At 42.7% G+C, this 27,750-nt stretch overlaps 2 protein-coding genes across 2 annotated transcripts; both read left to right on the plus strand.

Annotated features, from left to right (window-relative positions):
• The first annotated feature begins 2,822 nt into the window (after positions 1–2,822).
• On the plus strand, positions 2,823–7,267 carry bhlhe40 (basic helix-loop-helix family, member e40). Its single transcript, XM_058374118.1, has 5 exons — positions 2,823–3,283; positions 3,529–3,592; positions 3,798–3,905; positions 4,560–4,683; positions 5,002–7,267. Exons 1-5 carry the CDS (start codon positions 3,207–3,209, stop codon positions 5,838–5,840), a joined length of 1,212 nt encoding a protein of 403 aa, XP_058230101.1. The 5' UTR covers positions 2,823–3,206; the 3' UTR covers positions 5,841–7,267.
• A 4,255-nt stretch (positions 7,268–11,522) lies between these two features.
• On the plus strand, positions 11,523–27,121 carry arl8bb (ADP-ribosylation factor-like 8Bb). The gene is made up of 7 exons (XM_058373460.1): positions 11,523–11,795; positions 17,854–17,934; positions 19,415–19,488; positions 19,596–19,689; positions 19,973–20,040; positions 20,425–20,495; positions 22,628–27,121. The coding sequence occupies exons 1-7, from the start codon at positions 11,673–11,675 to the stop codon at positions 22,675–22,677; spliced, it is 561 nt and encodes a 186-aa protein (XP_058229443.1). The 5' UTR covers positions 11,523–11,672; the 3' UTR covers positions 22,678–27,121.
• The last annotated feature ends 629 nt before the right edge of the window (positions 27,122–27,750 follow it).

Consider the following 27,750-nt stretch of genomic DNA (forward strand, 5'->3'; position numbering starts at 1 on the left):
GGCACTTCACTGTAATTGCTGGGACTGTTCGAGGTTTATTAGCTTGGTGGTTTTTAAGGCATTCCGCAAAAAAAAAAAAAAGAGCAGGAAAAGTGAGCAACAAAGTGGAGATTGTCACAAGTAATAAAAATGCGATCATAGGATACACTGAGTTTCAATATCCTAATAAAATGAAAAAAGATCAACATCTTTTTATTATTGGCAATTCGATAAAATGTTTGCAGTGTTTTTCTAAAGTAAACATTTTCAAGCATATCTTAATATTAAGATTTTGTTGCCAGAGTTAGAGACTAACAGAAGCGACTCCTGATCGCTGCAGTATAAATGTCAGGAGGAACTGCAGCTTTGTCATTAAGTAAAGTTTTCACTTCACACTTTGTCATCAAAGCTTTTCTGACACAGAATTGACTTTACTGCCTGCGACGCATGATTGTCTAAAAAAGAAAAAAAAAAATCATGTAAGATGTTCCAAACTGTGGGGAATTTGTTTGTCCTGTTAATAAAAGTGCCTTCCTGTCTGTATAAAAGGAAGAGTGAAGCTGCTGCATCATCTCGGTGATGCACCTCTGACATGAAAGCAGTGAGAGAACTTTCCACACACATGGCACATGCTTCATGCGAATTAAAAAAAAACAAAAAAACAAAACCACTTCAAGCGAATTTGGTTCTCTTGCAGTGAATGAATGAAACTTTTCTTATCACAAGAAAAGCACGACTTCTCATACAGCTGCCGGTGGAACAAAAAAAACTCGAGGCAGGTGCAAGGGCTGTGATAAAGTGCTACAGGGAAAAAACGAAGTTGTGTGCATTCACACTCGGAGAGCAAACACGCTCCTACTGGGCTTTAATCAACCCTCACTGAGCCTGCATGAAAAATATTTACTCTTAAAATCCTATTCTAAAACAGTATTCAAGGAATACAAATGGTTCTTCAGGCTCTGTAGAGTGTGTGTGTGTGGGGATTCTGAGGCACGCAAAATAGTTTCATAATTACACAAATGTCATGTCGCTATTATTGCACTTTTGTTGACGTCTAAAACAGTATATAAAAATACACATTTATTACATGACCTGCTTCTTATCACTGACTAAACCCACCACCCGGCCTGGTGATTTCCCCGAACTCATCTACTCAACCTGATGATAAAAAACTGATTAATCGAAATGAGGTGTCCTTAACCAGGAAATGACAAAATTGTGCTGGACTCTGACCAACACCACCTCCATTGAAGATCCATATAGTGTGTGTGTGTGTGTGTGTGTGTGTGATTACATCAGTCAGCCGTTCCATTGAAACCACTGACTGGTGAAGTGAATATCATAGATCTCATTAAAAAGATTGAGAGATATTAGACAGGAAGTGAATAGTCAGAATTTTAAGTGTTGGAAGCAGGAAAAATGGGCCAGTGTGATCTGAAGAACTTTGACAGGGGTCAAAATGTTGATGGTGAGATGACTGGGGCAGAGCATCCCCAAAATGGCAGGTCTTGGGATCGTGGATGCCCAAGCCTCATTGATGTGCATGGGAAGGGAAGCCTGTCTGGTTCGATCCCACAGAAGAGCCACTGCAGCACGAATTGATGAAAAAGTGAACACTAACTCTGATGGTAAGGAGTCAGAAAACACAATGCATCACAAAATGCTATGTATGGAGCTGCAGACTGGTCAGAGTGACCACGCTGACTCCTGTCCGCCACCAAAAGTACCTACATGGGCATGTGAGCAGAAGAGCGTGGAACAGTGGAACAATGGAAGAAAAATAGCTTGGTCTGATGAATCATGTTCTCTCTGACATCATGTGGACAGCCAGGTTTTTAATCAGACTGAAGAGAAAACGTCTGGACAAAAATCTGATCGATGGAGGCCTGACTTTTTAATGTAAAGGCAACCTTACAGGACTTGCTGCTACTGTCCTGGTGCCAGAAACCACAGCACACATTCAGAGTCTGTGCCTCGAAGGGTCAGAGCTGTTTTGGTGGCACAAGGGGGAGCTACATAATATTAGGCAGGAGAGAGAGAGACACTCACTATACAAGTCAACAAATAAAAATATAAAAATGGAAATGGTTGGAAAGCTCAGAAAATAAAATTAGCAACAAATTGTAAAATTTACAAATTTATTGTGAAATAAATGATACTAAATGGTTCTTTGTGATCCTCTGTATTAAAGCAGCTAAACAAACAAACACATTTACAAATATATTTTGAGGAGAACATGAACCTTATTAGTTTCATGTTTTTGTCTCATTATCCCAGTCTATAAATATATTTGTTGTCGTTAGTGATAGCAGTAATAGGTGTTTGTTTTTTTTATCTGTATTATTCATATTTATATCTGAGTAGAATAACATAAAACAGAAAAACATAAGCAAAAGATCTTTATCTGGTGAAAATCATCACCAGTTAGGACATCGAACTGGTTCATTTGATTTTTTTTCTCTGTGCAGCTAAATTGTGTGTTTTTTTCTTCCAGCAATCAAACCAATGCTCCATATGATGCCTTCCTTTTTTTTTTGGCTTTGTTGGCTTTCCACATCGCCGTTCAGCCTGTTGGACTCCGCGCCTCTACCGAAAAGCGCGTGGTTGTACACGGGACACGGAGGGGAGGGAGCGCGCGAGCGAGAGAGAGAGAGAGAGAGAGAGAGAGAGGGTAGATTTATATCTAACAGAGTGGAGTTGCTGAAAGCGCCGTCCGACACGTGAGGCTCATGTGACGGGGCAGGGAGGAGAGACGTGTCTGCAGTCACAGGTTTTTTTTTTTTTTTTTTTTTTTTTATAATTTAACACGTAGTCTAGTCCACCCACCGCACACACACTCAGACACACACACACCACACACAAAACACACACACATTTAACCGACGACCGGAGCTTCTGAACTATTGCGCCTTGGCTCGCCAGTTCGCCAGCAACAGCTCTGTGTGTGAGCGCGCGCGCGGTGTGTGTGTTTACAGACTACAGTTCATAGAATAATCGGGAAAATCCGACGGAGAAGAAAAGTAAAACTTCTTTTTCAACGCGGGACACACTTCATCTGAGGATATTTATATATTTAAGCGCAATTGCGTGAACTTTGTTGTTGTTTTTTTTCATGTGTGTGTGTATATATAGAGAGATAGATAGTTGTTGATTTTTAAGAGAAAAAATATATAAATATATATATATATATACACACACCGTTATTTCTTGACTTGGACACTTGGACAATGGAGCGGATTACGAGCGCACAGCCTCCTCCATGTTTGGCCAAAGAGAGCCCGTTGGAAATGGCTGCCATTCCGGGGTAAGAGCCATTTTTAACGTCCCAAAAGCTTGTGCTCGATATTTACTATAAATAAATACACCGTCCCGGCGGTCCGCCGTAGCGTTAAGGGTCCTGAAGGGAACGTGTTAGATGTTGCAGAAGGGGCGGAACAGTTCATTCAGTGCGGCTGCATAAAGTTTCATGATGCTTCTCAGGCACTCCGTGACATTTCTCTCCCTCAGCCTCTTACTGACTCTTCTTTCCTCTCCTGTCATTTAATGCAGCATGGATTTCCCCATGTATGTCTACAAACCCCGGAGAGGTGCGAAACGAGGCGAGGACAGCAAGGTACGACCAATATCCTGCCCCATTGCTTCTCTATTTATTCATTTTTTTTATCTAGTAATTGCTTCATTTCATTTGTTTTTAATTGTAATTCTGCACGCCTGCTCCTCAGACCTTCACGCTAAAAGTTTAAAGAATAGTTGATGTGTTTTTTTTGTTTTTTTTTTGCGTGTGTTTGGAGCTTGAACATTTCTGTCATTTCCCGCAGGACACCTACAAGCTGCCGCATCGTCTGATCGAGAAGAAAAGACGTGACCGGATCAATGAATGCATCGCCCAGCTGAAGGACCTGCTACCAGAGCACCTGAAACTCTCCGTAAGTCTTCATGGGAGTGTTGAGGGAGTGGATGGAGGGAATAAAACGTCTATCTCTAGCGCCACCTGCAGTGCTGCGTCTCAGACCTGACGATCTTGATTTCTCTAACAAATTATTTTTTCGATTCATGATTTATTTTTTACTTGGTTATTTGTAATCACAAGAACGGATTTGCATCAGAAGAAGGCAGTCCTGATGTTAAACTTGTACAGAAAAAGGAAGAACATGGTTTCTAAAAGTGTGAGGGTTTAAAAAAGAAGAAATTTTAATACGGATTAAAGCTATTTTTTTCTTTAAATATGACCTAATGTAAAAGATTAGATGTATAGATGATCACTGCAGTGTATAAGTGTAATGCTCGTGTATGTTAATGTGGACCTGATGCACCCACTAAAATTAGAGCAGTATTTAAAGCAGCAGAGCAGATGAGTTTTTTTTTTTTTTTGTATTATCAGTCTCTCAGAACAGGGGAGTAAGGGAACATTGTGATAAGTTAGGGAAGATAAAATATTATATATATATACATGCATGTTTTCTTTTTAAAGCTGGATTTGCATGTTCATTGTGTCTTTGGGTTTGCCCTCGGCGGAGGCAGCTCGAGAGTGTTACATAAGAAAGATAAACAGGCTTATTGAGTGATTCCTCCTTTTATAGACGCTGGGCCATTTGGAAAAGGCCGTGGTGCTGGAGCTGACGTTGAAGCACGTGAAAGCTCTGAACAGCTTGCTGGAGCAGCAGCAGCAGCAAATCATATCTCTGCAGAACGGAATGCAGATCGGTGAGTTCAGTAAGAACGTTACGATGAATTCTCGCTGTTTGTTTACTACTCCTCGTTGCAGCTCGTTGTGGAGAAACAGTAACCCAAGCACTGTTAAGCACCCTAGACAAAGAACTGGTTTCTATTTGAAATAAATAAATAAGCACAAGCTTCTGAGTAACATGATAAATTCTTTAAATAAATTCTTACAACGTCTGTTCCTGTCTGTCATTCCCCTTCAGCAGGTATTATGCAACTGTCTTGAGAGGAATGAACTCTGAGATGAGATTGTACTCATATGTAATCTGCCTGTGTGTGTGTGTGTGTGTGTTTTTGCAGGTGATCACACCAATGGGAGCTTGGAAAAGAGCGAGGAGATGTTCCGCTCTGGTTTCCATTTGTGTGCCAAGGAGGTTCTGCATTACATGGCAAGCCAGAAGAACGTGCAGGATGTGACTCCTACAAACATCTTAAACCATCTGCACAAGGTGGCCTCCGAGCTGCCGCAGCGGCCGATCAGCCCACGACAAAGGGCGCCCTCCCCTGCCCACAAAGCCCACGAGATTCGCGAGAAGTCTGTGGTCGCACCGGACAGGATGCCAGAGGGCCACACCAAAAACTGCGTCCCTGTGATTCAGAGGACTTACCCACATAGCAGCGAGCAGAGTGGCAGCGACACGGACACGGACAGCGGCTACGGTGGTGAGCTGGACAAAGACAAGCGCGGTTCCAAGGGTCAGCGGCCGAGCTACTACGGCAAAGAAGGCACTGAATTGAAATATGGCATCAAGGAGGAGTGGGAGGAGCCGCAGGCCAAACGGCAGAGGTCGGACTCTTCTGAAGACGAATCCCTGTTGGGTCACGGCGGGTACACAAGCTTCTCTTCCCACCAGCCGCCACTTTGCATGCCCTTCTACCTTCTCCCTCCAGTGACGGCGGCGGCGGCCGCTGCGTACCTCCCGGTTCTGGAGAAGTGCTGGTACCCAGGGGGCATGCCAATGCTGTACCCTGGCATCGGGGGTTCCACGCCGGGCTTGTCCCCTGAGAAACTCCCCTTGTCGCTCGTCTTGTCGCCAAGAGTATCATCCCCAACCACCTCTCACATTCATACAGACTCTCCAGCTCTGCACCAGGCCCTAAAACAAGTGCCCCCCTTAAATCTGGAAACCAAAGACTGATAACCACTGGAGTCCCCTTCACCTCCGACATCCATCCTCTGAATGTTAAGAGCGGAGGATACGCTGATGAAGATCAGTGTCGTACCGGCTCCTGCTCTGCTACCGCTGTCCCGCCCTTCCCCCCAGTGTTATCAAAATAAATAAATACAAATTCACAAACATACACCTGCCCAGTGGCCAACTCCCTCCTTCAGGGCCGTAGAGGTGCACACTGGGAGTAGGAGTCGGTGTGCAGACGAGCGCACGCCAGCCACGCTGAGGGAGTGGATGGGAGATGAGGACTAGGGTGTAGCACTTAGAGTCACTGTGAAGATGATAAATGACACTGAATTGTCTGGCTTCAGGAAGGATTGCTCCACAGGGACATCTGCTCTCTGCGCTTGTGCTGAATGTTTCAATAAACAAACAAATAAAACCTGGAGGCAGAATGTGACGTGCAGACAAAGAGCCCCAAACAGATCAACCATAAGGACTCTGCCCTTTGCACATATCTTGTGTGTTTTGAATGTAAACCAGAAAAAAAAAAGTCGCTAGCGAAACCCCTGTAGATGCTGCTTTATTTCCGGATGTTTCTTTGTGTTGCAGAGGAAGGCTTCTCACTGCTGGGACTCTCAGGCTGCTTTAAATAAAGACTCTCTTTCAGCCTAGAATGCTACCAAATAACGGTCTGTTTAGTTGACCAGAGCTTTCACACAATGAGACAACAGCGACAGCCTCATCTCTCCCCATCGCTAAGTTAAGTCGCCGGTTTTCCCACAAATTGCTAAATTACAAACCCATCAAACGCTCACGCGCACGCAGATGAGGCTGATCGGCCCTGATGTCGATTGCTTATGTAAATAAGGGAGTAATGTAATCGCCTATTTTTTCTAATAGAGAGATTTTGAGTATATAATTCATTCTAGATGGAGTTCTCGTGAGGTAACTGCATCGTATAATTCACATGTTTATACAACATTGTTTGTACATCTCTATATTATTTTTTTATTTTATACACGAGCCACAGTTTTGTTTTGTTTTTCTCTTGCGTTTTGATTGAGAGAGGGGAGTTCCAGGTAGTCATGAGACATTATGTACATACAACTGTGGCGGTTTTATCCGCATCATGCTCTGTGTCCATTTCTGGTCAAATTAAGACAGATCGAAGCTCATGCTGTTGCCTTTACTTGTGTTAAAGCAGTAAAATTCACAGATATGTAAATCTTATTATTATTATTATTATTATTATTATTATTTTTTAATCTGTATGAAATGGAGAAGCAGGAAATGTGAATGTACAATGTTTAAACAATATACTAGTTTTGTATAGGAAGAGGTACTTGGGATTTTTATTTTGGGACCTAACCGAAGGTTGCTTAATGTATATATTTTGTCAAAAAAAAAAAAAAATGCTGTTGACATACATTAAAAAGTATTAATAAAGTTTTTTTTTTCCTGTGGAAAAGCTGCATGTGTTAGCTTTGTCTTTGTAGCCTTGTTTATCAGCCCAAGCCATGTGGCTGTTTCTCAGCCTGTAGTTATGTAATGCCTTATATAACACTGTCTGTGGAAATCATGTGGACATGGGATTTCATATCAATCATGTTTTTAAAAAAATATCCTGATCTTACTATTAAATTTTTTTTTTTTTTAATTTATAAATTTCGTGCTATAAGTAATAACATCCAAATATGTTTTTCTGGTCCATTCATCAGCTTTAACATATATACATATATATATATAAATCCCTTCTAGCATAAAATGTATTAAATTCCTCTTTAATTTCGATCTGAAAACTAAAAAAGTACTATTGTAAAGAGCCCATGGTCTTCGTGGGCGTGATCGCCGCCGCTCGTTACCCATAAAAGCTGCTGGAGAGAAGGAGGTTTCAGTAGATCACCGGCGTGGTTACATCAGCGACGCCTAGCTTCTGGTCACATGCCGAGCCCTGCTGATTCCTCCACTGTGTACTACAGCGTGCTCTGCCATGTGCCACTGAATCAATACAGGAAGAAAGTGTTCATAATAATAATTGTAATACAAAGCCAGACTCTGAAAAGGCAATGCTTTTTCTATCATGTTATTCTTTTCACAAAGCAGAATATATATATACACATATTCACCTCCCTGCATTCACAGGGGTCAGGGCTGTTATGAAAAGAGTAGGAATAAAAATTTCAGGCTGATTTCTGTACTAATATTCTCTGCTATTTCTGAGTGCTATATATCTGAGTGGATCACGTTCATGTGAGATTTTAAAACTTTAACGTTCTTTGGTTTACTGCTTTGTAAACACGTTTCCATAAAGTGTCTTAGTAAGCTGGTCCACATCTGTCCAGCATACAGTGTATTGCTGGTTAGTTAGACAGTTAGTTTGTTAGCTAGTTAGTGTTGCTAATATTAGTCGTTCGCTCTGGTCCTCAAATTGGATTGAAGAATTGGCAATTCGTGTGTTACTATGGCAACACGTAACCAGGCGTGTGCTTCTTTAGAAAGTGTATATATATATACACCTATATATTATTTGAGGTAGGCAGTACACAATAGACAGCACCACTGCCTTGTAGCACCATGTTTTCTATTTCTTTTTCCTACTTTATTATTCAGTGACTATTTTGTGGTCATCAGATTTGTTTAAGCTGTACGAACAATAGACATATATAATTACCAAGTTTACTTAAATAAAACCAGTGTGTAATGTACATTTTACAAAAATCAAAAACAAAATAAGAGCATGTGCCATGTACTACATTTTCTGTTTGTCAGTATGATGCTTTGCACATATAACTTTAATATACACTGATCAGCCATAACATTATGACCTCCTGCCTAATATTGTGTTGGTCCCCCTTTTGCTGCCCAAACAGACCTGACCCGTCCTGCATTGTGTATTCTGACCCTTTTCTATCAGAACCAGCATTAACTTCTTCAGCAGTTTGAGCAACAGCAGCTCGTCTGTTGGATCGGATCACACGGGCCAGCCTTCACTCCCCACGTGCATCAATGAGCCTTGACCGCCCATGACCCTGTCTCCGGTTCACCACTGTTCCTTCCTTGGACCACTTTTGATAGATACTGACCACTGCAGACCGGGAACACCCCACATGAGCTGCAGTTTTGGAGATGCTCTGATCCAGTGGTCTAGCCATCACAATTTGACCCTTTTGGTCAAACTCGCTCAAATCCTTACTCTTGTCCATTTTTCCCGCTTCTAACATCAACTCTGAGGACAAAATGTTGACTTGCTGCCTAATATATCCCACCCACTAACAGGTGCCATGATGAGGAGATCATCATCAGTCCTACTCACTTCACCTGACACTGGTCATAATGTTATGGCTGATCGGTGTATATACCCTTGGTTAAAATCTTCATGCTTTAAGTGAAGCGATCCAGCATTATTTGATGTGACTGTGGCGCCCCCGTGTGGTCAACACTAGCATTACCTCCTCAGCAACTCCTAGAGATTTCATGAAACATTCTCATTATCCTTAAAATCCCTTTTAATAATAACAGTATAACGTTATAATGATTGATTTTTGGCTCACGTTTTATTAATAAAAACACATTAAAGCTGTGTTAGCAGTGTAGCTGCCTACCTTTATGTGTGTGTTCGGTCTCAGGTCTGTGATCTGTGAAGGGTTTGGAGTGAGGAACTGTCAATAAAATAAGATTTCCATCGTTATCACTTCATTTGGACAGTGTGTGTGTTTTATACGAGTAAAATGATTCACTTCTATAGCAGGGTTAATTCGGGATGAATTCGTACTGAAATAGATAGATAGATAGATAGATAGATAGATAGATAGATAGATAGATAGATAGATAGATAGATAGATAGATAGATATTTAGATAGATAGATAGATAGATAGACAGACAGACAGACTGATAGATAGGCAGACAGATAGACAGACAGACAGATAGATAGATAGATAGATAGATAGATAGATAGATAGATAGATAGATAGATAGACAGACAGACTGATAGATAGGCAGACAGATAGACAGACAGACAGACAGATAGATAGATAGATAGATAGATAGATAGATAGATAGATAGATAGATAGATAGATAGATAGATTTTCAGTTAGCTTCCGTTCCTTCCGTACTTTATGTTTTATAGCTTATAGAAATAGTAAAAAAAACAGCTATAATAGCTCACCAGCCAAGTTTGTAAGCGACCCAGACGCCGTTATTGAACAAAACCAAGAGCTGAAATAATGATCCTCTCGTATTTCTACTTTTATTTCTATTTATTCCTCATGGTTTAATTCTACATCTCAGTGTTTTTGCTCTTTGCGGAATTTTTGACCGTTTAACGGTTTTTTGGATTTAAATTTCAAATTTCAGCGCGAGCCGCGATCCAGCTGCTTCCCTTCTCCCCTGATTCGCTTCTCCACTTCTCCCACAACGTTTACATCTCTCAGGATTATATATATATATATATATATCCTGCCAAAAATTAAAAATAAAAACAATGTGTGTGTTTATACAATGAGCCTTTATGTAATTAAATACATTTACATACATTTTTAGAAACATTACATTATTATTTAATTGCATTTATCAGTTATAAAATCCACCATTCAGGAACAATGTCATGAAGGCAGTGCATCTAGAAACTGAGCGGTGTGTGTGTGTGTGTGTGTGTGAGAGAGAGAGAGAGAGAGAGACCTGCAATGTGATTGCATGCATTTAACATTGACTGATCTGAGATCTCCTATTATTATTATTATTATTATTATTATTATTATTATTATTATTATTATTATTATCTGTTTATTTTTTATGACTTCTGCAGTATTTAAATAAATAAAAAAATAAATATAAAAAAAAATATATTAAATATATAAATATAAATAAATAAATAAATAAATAAATACAGGAAATGTAGGTAGTAAAGAAAGCAGCATATGACATGTATCAGGACATTGTTTTGGGGTTTTATTCAGAGAAAACAAAACAAAAAAAGATAATGGCTGCTGGAGTTTTATTGCAAAATACAGAAGAAAGTTTCCAGAAGAAGTGTGACAAATTAAACAGCCATTTTTTCCTTAAAAAATATTTCCAAAGCAAAGTATTTTAAAAAGCAGATCTTATACTGCATCATTAACACAACATATTTTCCTCTAGCAAATTACTATTATTATTATTATTATTATTATTATTATTATTATTATTATTATTATGCACTCTTATTCTGACCTCCTCCCAGCTGTCCTCGTGCATCAGTCACCTGACACCAGTAAGAACACAGGACGTGTCTCAAACCGATCTCTGCTTCCGTGCTCGAGGCAGGCATAAGGAGCTGCAGCCTCACGAGACTGTGAAGAAATAAATTTCACTCTGCTCTAATGTCCATGTGAAGAATAAAGACTTTTTTTATTATGATTGAAACGAATCACCGTGAGGAGGAGTTTATTTCACAATGATGAAAGACTGACTTTATGATGAATCTGTTCTTTAAAAGGAAGGAGAGGTTGATGAGGGAGCGTTAAATGTAACTGTAAACGGATATAAAGTCTCAGGATGTGATGTTAAATCAGGTGGATCATCCTAGTAGCTCCATCCCACCACCCTGTGATCGCTGGTTATTTTCCTCCAGCAGCGCGACGCGTTAAGTGTGCAGTGTAAAGGTGTGCAGTGCGCGCGCACTGATTTGAGACGTTCACCGATTTGGGACGCGCCCCTGGTCATATGACCGCGCGCACTTCCCTTCCGGAAGCTGTGTCACCTCTCGGTGCAGTAAACAGCAGAGAGTAACAAATATCCCCGACTGCGTGTTCGTGTATGTGTATGTGTTTGTGTTGACCCAGCCTCCTGAGCTCTTTCTCCAGAGAGCCTCAGCACCATGTTGGCCCTCATTAACCGGCTCCTGGACTGGTTCCGCTCGCTCTTTTGGAAGGAGGAGATGGAGCTCACCCTCGTCGGTTTACAGTATTCCGGAAAAACCACCTTCGTCAACGTGATCGCGGTGAGCCCTTCCCCATCACACACACACACACACACACACACACACACACACACACACACACACACGGGATTAACCTGAGAACCGGGCCTGAGAGCCAGCGACTCATTCAGCTCTTATGCATTTTAAACACTTTGTTCCTATGCATGTTTATTTTGTTAGGTGTTAAATCCCCTCCTGGTTTGGTGATTTGGACGTGTTGCTAAGCAACACTCAGCTGTTATGCTATTAATGCTGGCAATTCAATTCGAACCGAGTCATTTAGTGTCCACACAGGGTTAATTTAGTGTCAACACAAGTCCTTAAGTGTCCATACAGCGAGTCATTGAGTGTCGACACACCGAGTCATTTCGTGTTCACACAGCGAGTCATTTAGTGTCGACACACCGAGTCATTTGCTTCCTCATCATGAGGTGCTCTTGTAGTGTAATAGCATTTAATCACACACTATTTCTCTTTAAATTATGACTCTGTGATCTGATATATCTGGTGGTATAGTGCTTTTAATATGACTCTGATCAGTAATAAGAAGGCCAGAAGAAAAATATATTCCTGAGATGAGGAAGAAGCTCTAAAGGGAAGCCAGTCTTCCTCTGGTGACGTGAGATCGTATGACTACTAATCATGACTGGACACTGAAGTGAAAGTGAAGATGTAATTGTGATGATAATTGAGATGATGAACAGCAACATGTAAGGTAGAAATCTGCAGGAACGAGGTGGAGACCTTGTGATAGATAGATAGACAGACAGACAGACAGATGGTGATTGATCCCATGAGGGGAAATTCTTGTGCTACAGCAGCTTGGACAGTTACACGATACATGAACACACACAAAAATAGAAAATGAAAGGTGAGAAAATCTGGGTGTAAAGTGTTCGTCTCTGGTAGTGTCCATGTTTAGTCCAGATAAAATAGCCTTCACATGTTAGACTGCGTCATGGTAATCTGCTGGGGTCACGTCAGCTCCACCTTCTCTGGTTTCAAACAGTAAAAAATCCATCGCTAAAGTCTTCTGCAATTAAAGTTAAGTTAAAATGGTTCAGATTGCACCTTTATGTCCTATTCTGGACAGCACTGAATACACAACTGTCTAAAAATACAAACAATCAAATGTAGGGTGAAGGAGATGGAACCGTACAGATGAACTGTATTTGCTTAAGCAACCGAAGGAGCACTTTTCCCATCATGCACCATGATATGCACAGAGAGAGTTTATGGCAGAATGGGCGTGGCTAACTATAGTGGAGCTACATAAAACAGCTGTATAAAGGAAAGGATCAATTTAATTAGCTCTAGCTTTTTAAGGGGTCCAGACACTGAAATGCTGGAGCTCTGTGTTACTGGGAGGATGTCTCGGGGTCCAAGCTTTTGTAATATATAGAGTACAGTAAAAAGAAACATGTTGAGGATAAAAAACAGATGTCGTCTGGAAAGAGGGGCGTGGTCATTCATAGAAGGCAGAGTCAAGCTTGAATTGTAGTTTTTCAGGAACCAGTGGAGCTTAAGGGGATCTCCAGTCATGACTGGGACATTTCAGAAAACATGGCTGCCATCTGTCCATCAGATGACTAGTATTTCACACGGTCAGTACTGACCTATCATCATAAAACCTGGACCCTGGGCTCATCTCCGATCTTTGTAATGTTCTGTGTAACTGAGCTAGAGCTGGATTCTGGGATCCAGATCACCACTTGTGGCTATATTCATTAAGTATGCTACAGTTACATGAGATCATTATGATCACGTGTTCCAGCGTGACCGAGCGAGTTTCGTCTTATTACATCTGTGAGGTGATGCAGTGCTGACCAGGATGTCAGGCACTCTCAGGTGTTGAAATGCCCCTCTCTCCAAACACTCTCTCACTCTCTGGCAGAACAAGCTCTCTCACACCTTGCCTCGCCCTGCCTCTTCAGTCGCCTCTAATCGCTCTTGGCGTCTCTCGGTCTCTGAAGACGTATTGCTGTGTGAGAGCTTGGCAGAGCGCCAGCGAGTCGTCCCGGCAGACCACAATGCACCGGGGCCATTGCAGACAGGACGAGATGAACGGAGGCTGTTAAATCGTCTCGCCATTTTTAGATCAGACTCGTTAAAGGCCTCATGATGTGTAGCGCTGGCTAAAGCGTGAGCTTGATGATTACACACACAGTGAAGGATAAAGACATGCTGATGCCTGTGTTATAAACATGAATATCATTATTCAGCACCGTTTACTCATCCCAACCGCCGAGCATCGTTAGGAACCTGAATTAAAGATTAAATAATCTTACTATAAGCTCGATATAGTTTAAGATAAACCAAGTCATCTTGTGATTATTCAGAAATATTCTGGAGTATCTAGTACATGAAGCTTACAAATATTTCTTGTATTTAATTTATTTTATTGTTTAGATTTTTTTTTTATTTTCTGTTTTGTTTTTCCTCTATTTTGCTTATTGGTCTCCACAGTCCTAATGATATTTTTATAATAAATTTTTTTAAACCCACGTATGCTACAATAATTCATGTTGCCATGACGATGACTATATTAACCAGGGCAATAGGAAGTAAAAAAATAAATAAATAACTAATTAGCAGTGTTTTGTTTCTTCAGTCAGTTATTATTTATTTATTTATTAATTACCTGGCTCAGCTTGATTCAACTCTTTCCTTCACGCCGAGGTGATCAGTGAAACCACAGGACTTTGTATTGTGTGAAATCTGATCCCTTCTCGATGGTATTAGAGTTAAAAGTGTTACTATTAATTTTGAAAATCAGGATTCAGGTTTTCTCTTCTTCCAGTTCAGTGTAGATCTGATTTTGGAGCCTGGGTCAGTCATTCTGAAACCCCCTGAGCCTCTTCATTCTGCTGTCATGAACTCCGCGGCTGTGTGATCGCTAATAACACAACAGGACTGAAATATTTCACAGTGCAACCCGCTGCCGGTGTTTTGGCACTTGTGTGGCTTGACTCTCTTTGTGTTTGAGATTTGCAGAATCGCTCGATTTAATCAGGAAGCCGGAAAAGTCAAACACTGTGACTTGAGGATGTTCAGGACGCGGTTTAACGAGCCTAACAAGTGCTTAGCATATCCGTCAGGTTTGTTTTAGTTAAATGATGCATTTTTGATCGGATTTGAAGATTAATTCTGGAGGCTGATGGACTTCATGAGCATGACTGGAAACGTGAAACAGGATTTTTTTCCTCCCTCATGTGACAAAAGTTCATGTTAGCATCATGGCTGACATCACGCTAGCTGGCAGCATGGGTTTCAGTTTGGTTAAGCAGTTCTTGTCTATAATGTGCAGTGCTGATGCTGGAAGCGCTGCTCTGCTGGGATTTTCAGTTTAATTTTGCCCCTGTCAAACATTTCCTCAGCTATTAGGTGGTAAAAACAAAATTGATCTGAGATCACGAGCTCCTTCCGAGGCAGGCGGAGGCTGTAATGACTGGAAGAAGCTCCCGCTGCTCCTCGGGGACCACACTGAATACTGTTAGAGCTCTAAAGAGACTGCTGTGGGGGATGGAGATGGACTGTAATTGGCTTCATTTTGCACGAAAAAAGAGAGAAATGATGATAATTTGAAGAATGAAGCTCCTGCACTGAAACAAAACAACAATACAAATTTAAGTGTAAAAAAAAAAATGTAGTTGAGACCTGATTATGCCATGGATCTGAATTTTCCTCCTGATGAGAGTTTAACCTGCATTTTTAGACATGTAGTTTAAAGGTCTCTCTGGACAGACAGACTGACAGAAGGCGTTAATATGCAAATCAGCTCATTAATATTTAAGCACCAGTATCCAGTGCTGTGTCTGATGTTGAACTGATTGATGAATCAGATGGTTCTTGATCTTTTTTGAACGGTTTTTGGCAGCAATTGGAACAACACATGGCTGATTTAACTGAAATGTCTATGAATTAGGTGAATCAGCTCTGGATTTTTGTGTTAATATGGTGCGACGCCCCATAAAAACCTAATCGTACAACTAATGCAATTTCCAGTGCTAGCTGGAAAAGTCCCCTCCGTAGGGGAAATGAACTCTTATTAGCACTTATTGACAAAACGTCCTCTACTTGATTGACATTATTTTGTAAACTCCCACAGAGTCTCTCTCATTCGTGATAAACTCGTGAATTTATCTTCGAATGCGTTTCTTTGAACGATTTTTGTTCTGGATTTTTCTCTAGGTGCCGCAACACGTCATTCCTTTCTCGTTTGGTGTGCGACGCGGCGAGTCGTTTGGTGTGCGACGCGGCGAGTCGTTTGGTGTGCGACGCGGCGAGTCGTTTGGTGTGCGACGCGGCGAGTCGTTTGGTGTGCGACGCGGCGAGTCGTTTGGTGTGCGACGCGGCGAGTCGTGTGGGGTGCGACGCGGCGAGTCGTGTGGGGTGCGACGCGGCGAGTCGTGTGGGGTGCGACGCGGCGAGTCGTGTGGGGTGCGACGCGGCGAGTCGTTTGGGGTGCGACGCGGCGAGTCGTTTGGGGTGCGACGCGGCGAGTCGTTTGGGGTGCGACGCGGCGAGTCGTTTGGTGTGCGACGCGGCGAGTCGTTTGGGGTGCGACGCGGCGAGTCGTTTGGGGTGCGACGCGGCGAGTCGTTTGGTGTCCCCATAGTGTCTCATTTAGCATCGACACAGTGACTCATTTAGTGTCCCCACAGTGACTCATTTAGTGTCCCCACAGTGACTCATTTAGTGTCCCCACAGCGAGTCATTTAGTGTCCCCACAGCGAGTCATTTAGTGTCCCCACAGCGAGTCATTTGCTTCCTCATCACGAGGTGCTCTAGAGTCTCTCATTCATGATGAACTTGTGAATTGAGCTTCGAATGCGTTTCTTTAAACGATTTTTGAGCTGAATTTTTCCTTGATGTCGCAACACACCCTTCCTTTCTCAATGGCATTTAAAAAAAAAGAGAAGAACATGTTGATGAGCTCCATATGAAAATATCTGGAGGTCATTGTGTGATTTCTCCTCTTTTTTGGCGCGCCTATAGATTGGATTTCTAATGAATGCTGAAGGAGTAAAGATCGGTGTAACTCCATGAGGAAGAGTTTGCCTTCTTTGTAGCTTTAGAGGAAGAAAAACCCCAAAGCCGTTGACATTCTTACAGTCCGGCGTTTTGTGAATCTCATCATATTCTCTTGTTAAGATGCAGGAGTTAATAACAGCGCAGTCAGGGAGACGTCTTGAGCTTCAGGACGTCTCATGACTCGCATCACGTTTGTCTTGCAAAACAGGAAAAGTGTGAATGGAAAGTGAAATAACGTGTGAAAGCTGTCTGGGTCGAGTATAAGTGAACTGCAGAGTCAGAAAATATTCGAATGAAATGTGAATGACGTTTATATACCACGCAAGCGAAACCTGGATAAACATCCACAGAGCTGCCTCCAGCTTTCCCCCTGCTCCAGAGATATGATTTACTGTTGGATCGGTAGAAATTCCTGAGTCTCAGAAGGACCCTGGTCACTGTTGGTGGATTAAATGCTCATTACTCTTTATAGGAAAGCAGGAATGTGGCCTGGATTATGAGCAGGAAAATGGTCGAAATCTGTGGAAGACTTTTTCGAGACGTGCTGCAGAGGAATTCATTTGTTCGTTTTTTTTTTTTTTTCTTCTTATATGATTACCAAACTGCGGTCCTGCTGCGGGATCAGAGCTCCATTCATCTAAATAACCAGCGTAGGAATGTGACCTACATCCTGCCGGGTGTTTTTTCCTCTAATTCCTTTAATTGCAGCTTATTGGATTAGGAGTTTTCTGAAGTTTGCCAGCATGTCCACTAATACAATCACTGTGTGGAGAGATTTACTGTCCTGCTCAAAGTGACCATTGTGTTTGCGGTGGAAAAAAAACCCCCAGATCCAGTATTCTTCGTTTTACAGCCGAGACTTTTCCCAGTGGATCTTCTTCTGTTGATATTCTAAAGCAGGTTTCTGTCCATGTCTGAAGTATTCAGCTAACTCTGTGGCAGATATGAAATTGAGATACATTGTGTTCACACTGTGAGTGACATCCTCAACTCTCTCTCTTCTCTTCTTCTCTTCCTCTCGTCTCTTCTCTGTGTGTCTGTGCAGTCGGGTCAGTTCAGCGAGGACATGATCCCCACCGTGGGCTTCAACATGAGGAAGGTCACCAAAGGCAATGTCACAATAAAGGTATCACACACGCACACACCTCATCTGTAACTATGGATAATCACTAATCAGCGTTTACCTCACCCTCACAGTCTCTCTTTATTTCGTTTTCCTCTCCAAGTTAATTATATATTTAAAATAAATGCAGCTTCATAGGTGACTAAGAAAGCCTGACACTGGAGGCTCCTTCTGTAAACCTTCAATAAACATTTCCTTACAGAAACCTACATACACCCATCAGGCATATCATTATGACCAGTGAGAGGTGACGTGAATAAGACTGATGATCTCCTCATCATGGCACCTGTTAGTGGGATATATTAGGCTGCAAGTGAACATTTTGTCCTCAAAGTTGATGTGTTAGAAGCAGGAAAAATGGACAAGTGTAAGGATTTGAGTGAGTTTAACCAAAAGGGACAAATTGTGATGGCTAGACCACTGGAACAGAGCATCTCCAAAACTGCAGCTCATGTGGGGTGTTCCTGGTCTGCAGTGGTCAGTATCTATCAGAAGTATCCTTTAAGTCCTGTATGATGCAAATTACAGGACTTAAAGGATCTGCTGCTAACACCTTGATGCCAGATACCACAGCACTCTTTCAGGGATCTAGTGGAGTCCATGCCTCGACGGGTCAGGGCTGTTTTGGCAGCAAAAGTGGGACCAACACAATATTATGCAGGTGGTCATAATGTTATGCCTGATCTGTGTATGTATGAGTATTTCTATGAAGTTTTTTGAGTAAGACTGTTTTTAATTAAAATTTGGCTTTAACCTCCACACACACACACACACACACACACACATTTCCACCCAGACATTTCTAAGAAATTGTTGTTTTCACACAGCTGCAGTTTTCATTCACCTACCTTTCTTTCTGAAGACCGCTACACTGACCCCTACTGTACTTCCCATGTTTGTCCTGAACAGTTAAACTGCCCACAGCTCTTCAGTTGTCCTGCACGTTCACAGATCTGACCCCTTTTCCAGCCGTTACATGATATCGAGATCCATCCCTCACACCAAGGAATTCGTGCACAGCTTACCTTCACTGATGCTCCGGAGGGTGGAACATGCTACCATTAGATCCTGGGGTGTGTGTAAACTTTTGAACAGGATGATTGGAGTAACTTGTTATTATTTTGTTTAAAGATCTGATTTGTTTTCATTTAGTCCTGCCATTCGGAAGCTAGGCAAGATATTTACATGCTTCCTAGAAGACACAATAATATCAGTTATGGTTAATCATTCTGTGCGAAAGTTTACACTCCCGCCTCTTCTAACGTATCATGTGGCCTTCCTGAGACTCAGTGAATGTTTGCAGCTTTTGTTTATGTGCTCAGGACAAACAAAGGACTTTGCAAGTCATAAAAACAGTCACTGATCATCCAACATGCTTTATTCTGAATAATCGAGTGTGTGTACGAAATAAAACCTTAACCCAGTTTGTACAAGTTTGGAGATCTGTTAATAGTCTGCCATTGAGTTGTTGTTTGTTGTGTAGATCTGGGATATCGGAGGCCAGCCTCGCTTCAGGAGCATGTGGGAGCGATACTGCAGGGGAGTCAACGCCATCGTGTGAGTGCTGCTTCCTAAATCGAATGGAGCGAAGCTTACTTTCTCTGATTTCTTTTGCCATAATTGCTCTCCGGTTCACGCTGTATGCTTTTGTCTTTGCTTTTCAGCTACATGGTGGACGCCGCTGACCGGGACAAGATCGAGCCGTCCAGAAACGAACTGCACAATCTGTTAGACAAACCTCAGCTTCAAGGCATTCCTGTATGACCCTTTTATCTTTCTTCTGTGTTTTCATGCTGATTTTTTTGTATCATCACTTTCCACCTTTTTCCGACACGTCCTGTAGTGTTTTATTTCCCTTACACTGCAGCAGTCTACTGACCTTTACGTAAAACGTTACAGTCTCGTCCTAGATGTTCACTTTAGAGGAGCTGTTACTATGGAAACGATAACGTATTAGAACTAGAAGCATGTGAATAGAATTACTTTTTTTATTTTTTTGTACTTCGTGTGTCTTCGAAGCTCATGCTCTGGTTTTGTTCAGGTCCTCGTTTTGGGGAACAAGAGAGACCTTCCCAACGCGCTGGACGAGAAGCAGCTCATTGAGAAAATGTAAGCCTGTGTTTCTCTTTCTCTTTCTCTGAAGGTGTGTGTTCTGTTTTTTTTCCTGAACTGAGATATCGAGTGAAGACAGGGTTAGAGGAGAGGAGAGAGAGAAGGTGTTTTATATTACACGCCTTTACAGAGTCATGATAAAAATAAAAATAAAAGGAATTATTAGAGTCGTGACGTTTTGCCTCTCTGCCTTTGATGTGCTTATTAAACCGAAGCCTTCGCTAGCTTACAGAGTTCATTCACACAGAGGAAGGGTTTTTTTCTTCCTCTTTTTCCTCCGTTGTGTTACACTAGAGCAGCATTTTGTGAGAGCAAGAGTTACCGAGTGCACACGGTGGTGTAAAGAAAACGCTCTCAGTCCTGTCTTTTGCTTCTTTTCAGGAACTTGGCAGCGATACAGGACCGAGAAATCTGCTGCTACTCTGTCTCGTGTAAAGAGAAGGACAATATAGGTGAGTGGAATCGCTTCACAGGAGATGATGCACAATACTGTGAGCCCGGCTGCTCGGGTGTGTCGCCTTATAGGGACGCTCCTGAGACGCAGGTGACTCGGGCTGGGGTTTTTGCCTCGTCATGTGAGGAAGCTCATCATGAGAAAATCAATATGATGAGATCGGCATGGACGCCTCAGACAGGCTGGAAATGATCTTCAGATAAAGGAAGATAATATCAGATGCTGATTTTCTCCTGATGTTATTTATGATCTAGCATCAAATCCCCGAGCCTGCATCTGTGTAACATTTCAAATAAACCACAACTAATTACTCAGCAACTAGAAATCTGACCAGGTGAAGTGAATAAGACTGATTATCTCCTCATCATGGCACCATCAAGCAGGAAAAATGGACAAGTGTAAGGATTTGAGTGAGTTTGATGAAGGGCCAAATTGTGATGGCTAGACCACTGGATCAGAGCATCTCCAAAACTGCAGCTCTTGTGGGGTGTTCCCGGTCTGCAGTGGTCAGTATCTATCAAAAGTGGTCCAAGGAAGGAACAGTGGTGAACCGGAGACAGGGTCATGGGTGGTCAAGGCTCATTGATGCACGTGGGGAGAGAAGGCTAGCCCGTGTGATCCGATCCAACAGACGAGCTGCTGTTGTTCAGATTGCTGAAGAAGTTAATGCTGGTTCTGATAGAAAGGTGTCAGAAAACACAGTGCATCACAGTTGCGTATCGGGCTGCATAGCCGCAGACCAGTCAGGGTGCCCATGCTGACCCCTGTGCACCACCGAAAGCCCCAGCAATGGGCACGTGAGCATCAGAACTGAACCACAGAGCAATGGAAGAAGGTGGCCTGGTCTGATGAATCACGCTGTCTTTTACATCACGTGGATGGCCAGGTGCGTGTGCGTCTCTTACCTGGGGAACACATGGCACCAGGATGCACTATGGGAAGAAGGCAAGCCGGCGGAGGCAGTGTCATGCTTTGGTCAGTGTTCTGGGAAATCTTGGGTCCTGCCATCCATGTGGATGTTACTTTTACACATACCACCTCTTCAATCCAATGGAGCATCTGTGGGATGTGCTGGACAAACAAGTCCGATCCATGGAGGCCCCACCTCGCAACTTACAGGACTTAAAGGATCTGCTGCTAACATCTTGGTGCCAGATCCCACAGCACACCTTCAGGGATCTAGTGGAGTCCAGGCCTCGAGAAGTCAGGGCTGTTTGGGCAGTAAAAGGGGGACCAACACAGTATTAGGCAGATGGTCATAATGTTATTCCTGATTGGTGTACATTTTGTCAAGCAAAGCTCAGTGGTAGAGGTGTGTGTGTGTGTGTGTGTGTGTGAGAGACCATTTTTTTAAAATGATTTTTCTCCTGTCCACCTCCTAAAGAAATTCTATCCACTCTGTAACATTTTCCAGCATCTAAATAAATGACCACAGTACGTCACAGTGACCAGGATGAAGCAGATATTAAAGATGATTGAATCCTGGTAGTAAATGTGTGAAGCACGCTGCCCTTTTTTCTCCCACGAGCTTCATGAAAAATAAAAACGTCCGCTTCTGTGATTTGTCGTCTTCTTCTTCTTTTCTTTTTCCTTTGTTGGGGTTCATGGGATCCAGTCCTGATCCTCTGCTCTACAGCATGATGTCACATTTTATTTGCGCTCCTGTAATAAGATAAATATTGTGTGTGTTGGATGTTGTCAGTGGGAAAGCTGGTTCTGGTGGTGGAACAGGTTGGGTTGGGTTTCCTGTCCTGTCCTGCTGTAACTGTGGTTTCATCGATCTGCTGTTTATGAGTCGAGCTTTCAGATATTTCTCTGTAGAATTAATGAGATTAAGTGATACAGAACTGTACGATTCACCTGATTATTATTTCATCCAATAATGTGGGGATTCATTCATTCTTTTCCTCCCTCTCCCCCCCCTCTCTTTCTCTCCATCCCCCCCCCTCTCTCCCCCCCCCTCTTTCTCTCCATCTCCCCCCTCTCTTTCTCTCCATCCCCCCCTCCCCCTCTTCCTCGCTCTCTCTCTCTATCCCCCTCTACCACTCTCTTTCTCTCTCTCGCTCTCGCTCTCTCTCTCTGTCTGTCCACCCCCCTCTGTCTCTCTCTCTTTCTCTCTCTCTCTCTCAGACATCACACTGCAGTGGCTTATTCAGCACTCAAAGTCTCGAAGGAGCTGAGAGAAAAGGAGAAGCCGGCGTCCTGTGTTCCACCCTGCAGCCCCATCTTGCCCTCCTCTAGAGTCAAAACCTGCTCTGAACACCGGCTCCGAACCCCGAACCCCAGCTCTCTGCCCTCCGTCAGCCTCTGGTCCTGCTTTGAGCTAGCGCTAAAGCCATTTTAAATGTGCTGTTTCTTTTTTTTTTAAAGGTCAAGAACAGTCCTGTGTATCTGGTCTCCTAGCTCAAAGCACAACACAGCCAATCAAACTCTTTATCTGTTCGTTCAGTGACTCTGTCTCTCTCTCTCTCTGTCTCTCTGTCTCTCTCTCTCTCTCTATTTCTCTCTGTAATTCAGAGCCCTGTTCTCTCACGTTGAAACTTACTTTCTCAGATTCTTTTCTGTTTGAGGACATTTATTCATACCAAACACTTCCAGTGATGGGGACATTTTTTTTTTTTCTGGCCCAGAAATTAGTTCCATTCACACCTGGTCAGTTTTCCTTAAAGTTGCAGTTCACCTCACGGGCATCAGACGACTTTATGAATTACATACTGCCCCTTTAAATGCGTACAGAACGGACACTGAAGCCATTCAAATTTCTTTAAGGTCTTGCACATCTGCACTGACACGGACTCTGAGATATTTATCTACATTAATGCTACATTAAATCTGAGCGTAGCTCCATCACACTAACTCGGACACGGTTTAAAATCATTTAGAAATCTGCCTTTTTTCCACTACAGCATCTTCAACCGAATTAAGCTTTATAATTTTGCAGTGAATATATATATATATATATATATATATATATATATATATATATATATATATATATATATATATATATATATATATATAAAAAAATATACTATGAATGAATATATATATATTACTCTAACCCTGTAATCATCATATAAGGCTGATGATGCAGATTGTGTATGTACTGAGGTGCAGTTAAAGGTGTGGTTTGTAAATTTAAAGAGCATCACCTAAACTGTTATTAGTCATGTGCTTTCATTAATATATATATAAAAAAAAAAACCTTGACAGTATTACCGTGCTCCAGATCTCGCTGGTTTAATTAAAATTAATTAATTAAGATTTTTTTTTCTGGCCCGGAAATAAGAGCCTCAATAGAGAAAATGGAGCGTCTTGATTCGTGAGGTTAGTTTCAACAGGGAGATGGAGGTGTGTGGGTTTTTTTCCTGTTGCATTTCACCTTGCAAGGTAAGAAAATGACGGACTGCTCCTTTAAACTGTTTGATTCTCTCGCTTCAGCCACTTCATTTTGGGGGTTTTTTCACGACTTAAAAATGTTATTTATATGAGAGAGCCGCGGTGAGAGAGCTGAAGTGTGTATAGTGTTGACTTTTCCATGAGAGAACAGGATCCTCTGGATCTTATTTACTCTTTTCCTCACTCTTGTCATTACACATTTTCTCTCTAACTCTCCCCCTGTCTCTCTCTCTCTCTCTCTCTCACACCACTCTGCCCTCCTCACTCTCTCCAGCGCACTGTCGTCATCTCTCGGACGCTTTCATGTGGTCTCTCACCTCCTGAAACGCTAACACACCTGAGCTCCTCCTCACTGAAAAAAGAGCTGTCACACACCCGAAAGAAAGCGATCGATCCTGGCCTCGCCTCGTCCTCATCTGTCCTCGTCCTGCAGATGTCCATGACACTGTCGGTCAGGCGTCTGTATGTGCTCTGGACTCAGAAAAAATAATCCTGACAAAAATCATCATATTTTCTGCAAATGATTCTTTTGATAGGCGACTCAATCAGAAAGTCCATGGAAGAATGCTAATGCTGACTGTTTTTTATTTTATTTTGAATGATGTATTTTTATTTTTATTTGTTGTTGGACTGGACATTAGACGTGATTTGGATGCTTTTTATTTGTCTTTTTTTTTTTTTTACACGTTTGTTTTAATTTGCGCTGTTCATCGTCCTCTGCAGAAACTGAAGTGCCTTCTGTGACCATTCCTGCTTCTGCGTCTGCGCAATAAGAAGGAGCTGGATGTAGAAGTAGTTTATAGACTGCTTTAATAACAAGCTTCAGTGTAATGAGAAACTTTCTCCGGCGCTCCTGAAGAGTGTTGAGTGAAAGGTAAAGGTGTGCTCTGCGTCAGCAGCTCTCGTCTCAGTGGTTCCCGGTCTCAGACAGGACAGAGTTCTTCATGTAGATCTGTGTGTGTGTGTGTGTGTGTAGGACCGCTTACTCTGCGTTCTTGGTGTCTTGAAGGTGCTAATTTGCAGGTTGTAATTACACTAAATTCCTCCTTCGCACCATGAAAGCGTCTAGCTGTGTCCGAGCGTGCAGGAGTGAGCAGGCCTGAGGGGTTACTGCTTCTGTTCTACTTCAGCAAACATTCACACAACATTGTGGAGCGAAACAGCAGCAACACGCTAGCCTCAGAACCATAGCTTAGGAGTGTTAGCAACATACTGACAAGCTAATGTTAGCGAAAACTCTAATGATGACGAGTGGTATAGATTTAACTGTGTGTGTATGTGTTAGTGTGTGTGAACTCTAAACCCAATTAAAAGCAGACACACAGTGAGCGTGTCCATGTTGTGTGTGTGTGTGTGTGAGCGAGAGAGAGAGAGAGAGAGAGAGAAAGTGTCCATGCTGAGTTGATGTCACTCTGAAGTTGACTTTTCTGTATCTTGACCATCTGTAAGTCACAGCTTGACCTCTGACTCAGCATTAAAGTGATATTTAACCCTTGAACACTCGCCGTTGTGATTTTCCAGTCTTAAGATCTCACTAAAGGTTTGTTGATGATTTAAATCAGACATCTGGAGGAACCTGATACCCGGAACCACTGACGCAGATCCTGCTTGACCGTGATCGTGATCGTGATTGTGACTGCGTGGCTCTTCGTATGTTTTTCACACTGGCATGCATTCGATGTGCTTTTAAAACTTTTCTTCAAAATCACCTGAGCACAAAGGATATCTGACCAATCCCACCCCAAAGCCAGAGGAGGTCTGACCAATCCACTTACCTCTAAAAGGAGGTCTGACCAATCCTTTTCTCTCTAAAAGGAGGTCTGACCAATCCACTTCCCTCTAAAAGGAGGTCTGACCAATCCTCTTCTCTCTAAAAGGAGGTCTGACCAATCCTCTTCTCTCTAAAAGGAGGTCTAACCAATCCACTTCTCTCTAAAAGGAGGTCTAACCAATCCACTTCCCTCTAAAAGGAGGTCTGACCAATCCACTTCCCTCTAAAAGGAGGTCTGACCAATCCTCTTCTCTCTAAAAGGAGGTCTGACCAGTCCTCTTCTCTCTAAAAGGAGGTCTAACCAATCCACTTCCCTCTAAAAGGAGGTCTGACCAATCCACTTCTCTAAAAGGAGGTCTGACCAATCCTCTCCCCTCTGAAAGAAGGCCTGACCAATCCTCTCCCCTCTGAAAGGAGGTCTGACCAATCCTCTCCCCTCTGAAAGGAGGCCTGACCAATCCTCTCCCCTCTGAAAGGAGGCCTGACCAATCCTCTCCCCTCTGAAAGGAGGTCTGACCAATCCTCTCCCCTCTGAAAGGAGGCCTGACCAATCCTCTCCCCTCTGAAAGAAGGTCTGACCAATCATCTTCCCTTTTAAAGGAAGTCTGACCAATCCTCTCCTCTCTGAAAGAAGGTCTGACCAATCCTCTCCCCTCTGAATGGAAGTGTGTCCAATCCTCTCCCCTCTGAATGGAGGTCTGACCTGTGTTATTCAGTGCCAAAGGGAATTCTGGCCCCTCCCACCTTAACATATATTTCTGACCATCCCCAGTAGAATTTTGACCGATCCCTTTAGTGCATTCAGACCAACCCCAGGCACCCCCACCATCTCCACAGAAAGTCCAGCCAGTGGTGTGTGCCAGGTCCTGCAGAGCATTTAACCGACACCAAACATTTCTCATTAACGTTTATTGTCCAAAATCTAAACAATCAGTAATTAAATCCACAGTGAAGCAGTTTTGGAGGTTGAAGGACAGGACACTGTAACGTCCGTCTCATGCGCAATCATGTCCATCACCGTGGCCTTTTTTTCCCCCTCCTTCCTCATTATACAGTGCCACATGCAGCATCCACATCAACACCATTGCTGCTCACCATTGGAGTTTCTGAATGCTAATGTGTGTTTTCTATATGACTGCTGTGCGCATTCTATAGTCTTTATGTAGTGAAATGAGTGGCGTGTTGACCAGCGCCTCTGTGACACTCTTTTTAATTTAATTGGCTCGTGTAAATAAACAGACAGGAATTGGTGTGTAGACCGCTGACGGCGTTTCCTCTCGCTCCCTCAGGCACAGGAGGTGATGTGTCGAGTCAAACCTGTGTATCGGATCGTAATGAAGCTCGCTGGACACAGTGACCGAGCTGGAAAGATGTACGAGCTCGCTTTATTTTGATCTGGATCGATCAGTTGCTCCATTTGTACGATTGTGCATTAAAAGTGTTTCGTCTCTGAATTGAGAAGCTCTGGTTCTGTGTCTGGAGAAGGGTGTGTGTGTGTGCGCGTGCGTGTGTGTTCCTGCAGTGCACTTACCAGCCACATGGTGTCCTCACTGCACTGCACAGCAAGCTGGGACGTGTGTGTGTGAGAGAGAGAACTTATTACATGCAAGTTGCCAAGTAATCACATCATGATGTTCTACAGGGAAAAGTGTCATACCCTGAATCTAAACTGAACTTAAAAAAAAAAAGTTCTAATGTTCACCTGTGTGTGTGTGTGTGTGTGTGTGTGTGTGTGTTTAAAATCCTCTGCATGTCAACTGCACGGCACATTAAATCAAGAGCTGGTGAAGGAATGCACATCTGTGCCCCAGAACCCAACAGTAAAAAGAATTAAAAAAGAGAAAGAGAGAGAGAGAAAGAAGTGAAATCCTCCCCCGCATTCTGCTCGAGCGCCTCAGAGTTGACGTCATGCGCCGTTTAACTGCTAATAGCGTAGCGAGTTCCACTTTAGCCACTTTTCCAAACTCCGGCACCGAGCTCCAGGTTTGGTGAGTTTGGACTCACAGCAGTGCTTTAAAACTTCACCATCAGCTGCTTCAGATTAAAGACTCGTCCGTCTCCGTCCAGCTGGCCTGGCTTCTGA

This window comes from Hemibagrus wyckioides, linkage group LG21 (assembly GCF_019097595.1).
Source record: "Hemibagrus wyckioides isolate EC202008001 linkage group LG21, SWU_Hwy_1.0, whole genome shotgun sequence".
NCBI classification, from domain to species: domain Eukaryota; kingdom Metazoa; phylum Chordata; class Actinopteri; order Siluriformes; family Bagridae; genus Hemibagrus; species Hemibagrus wyckioides.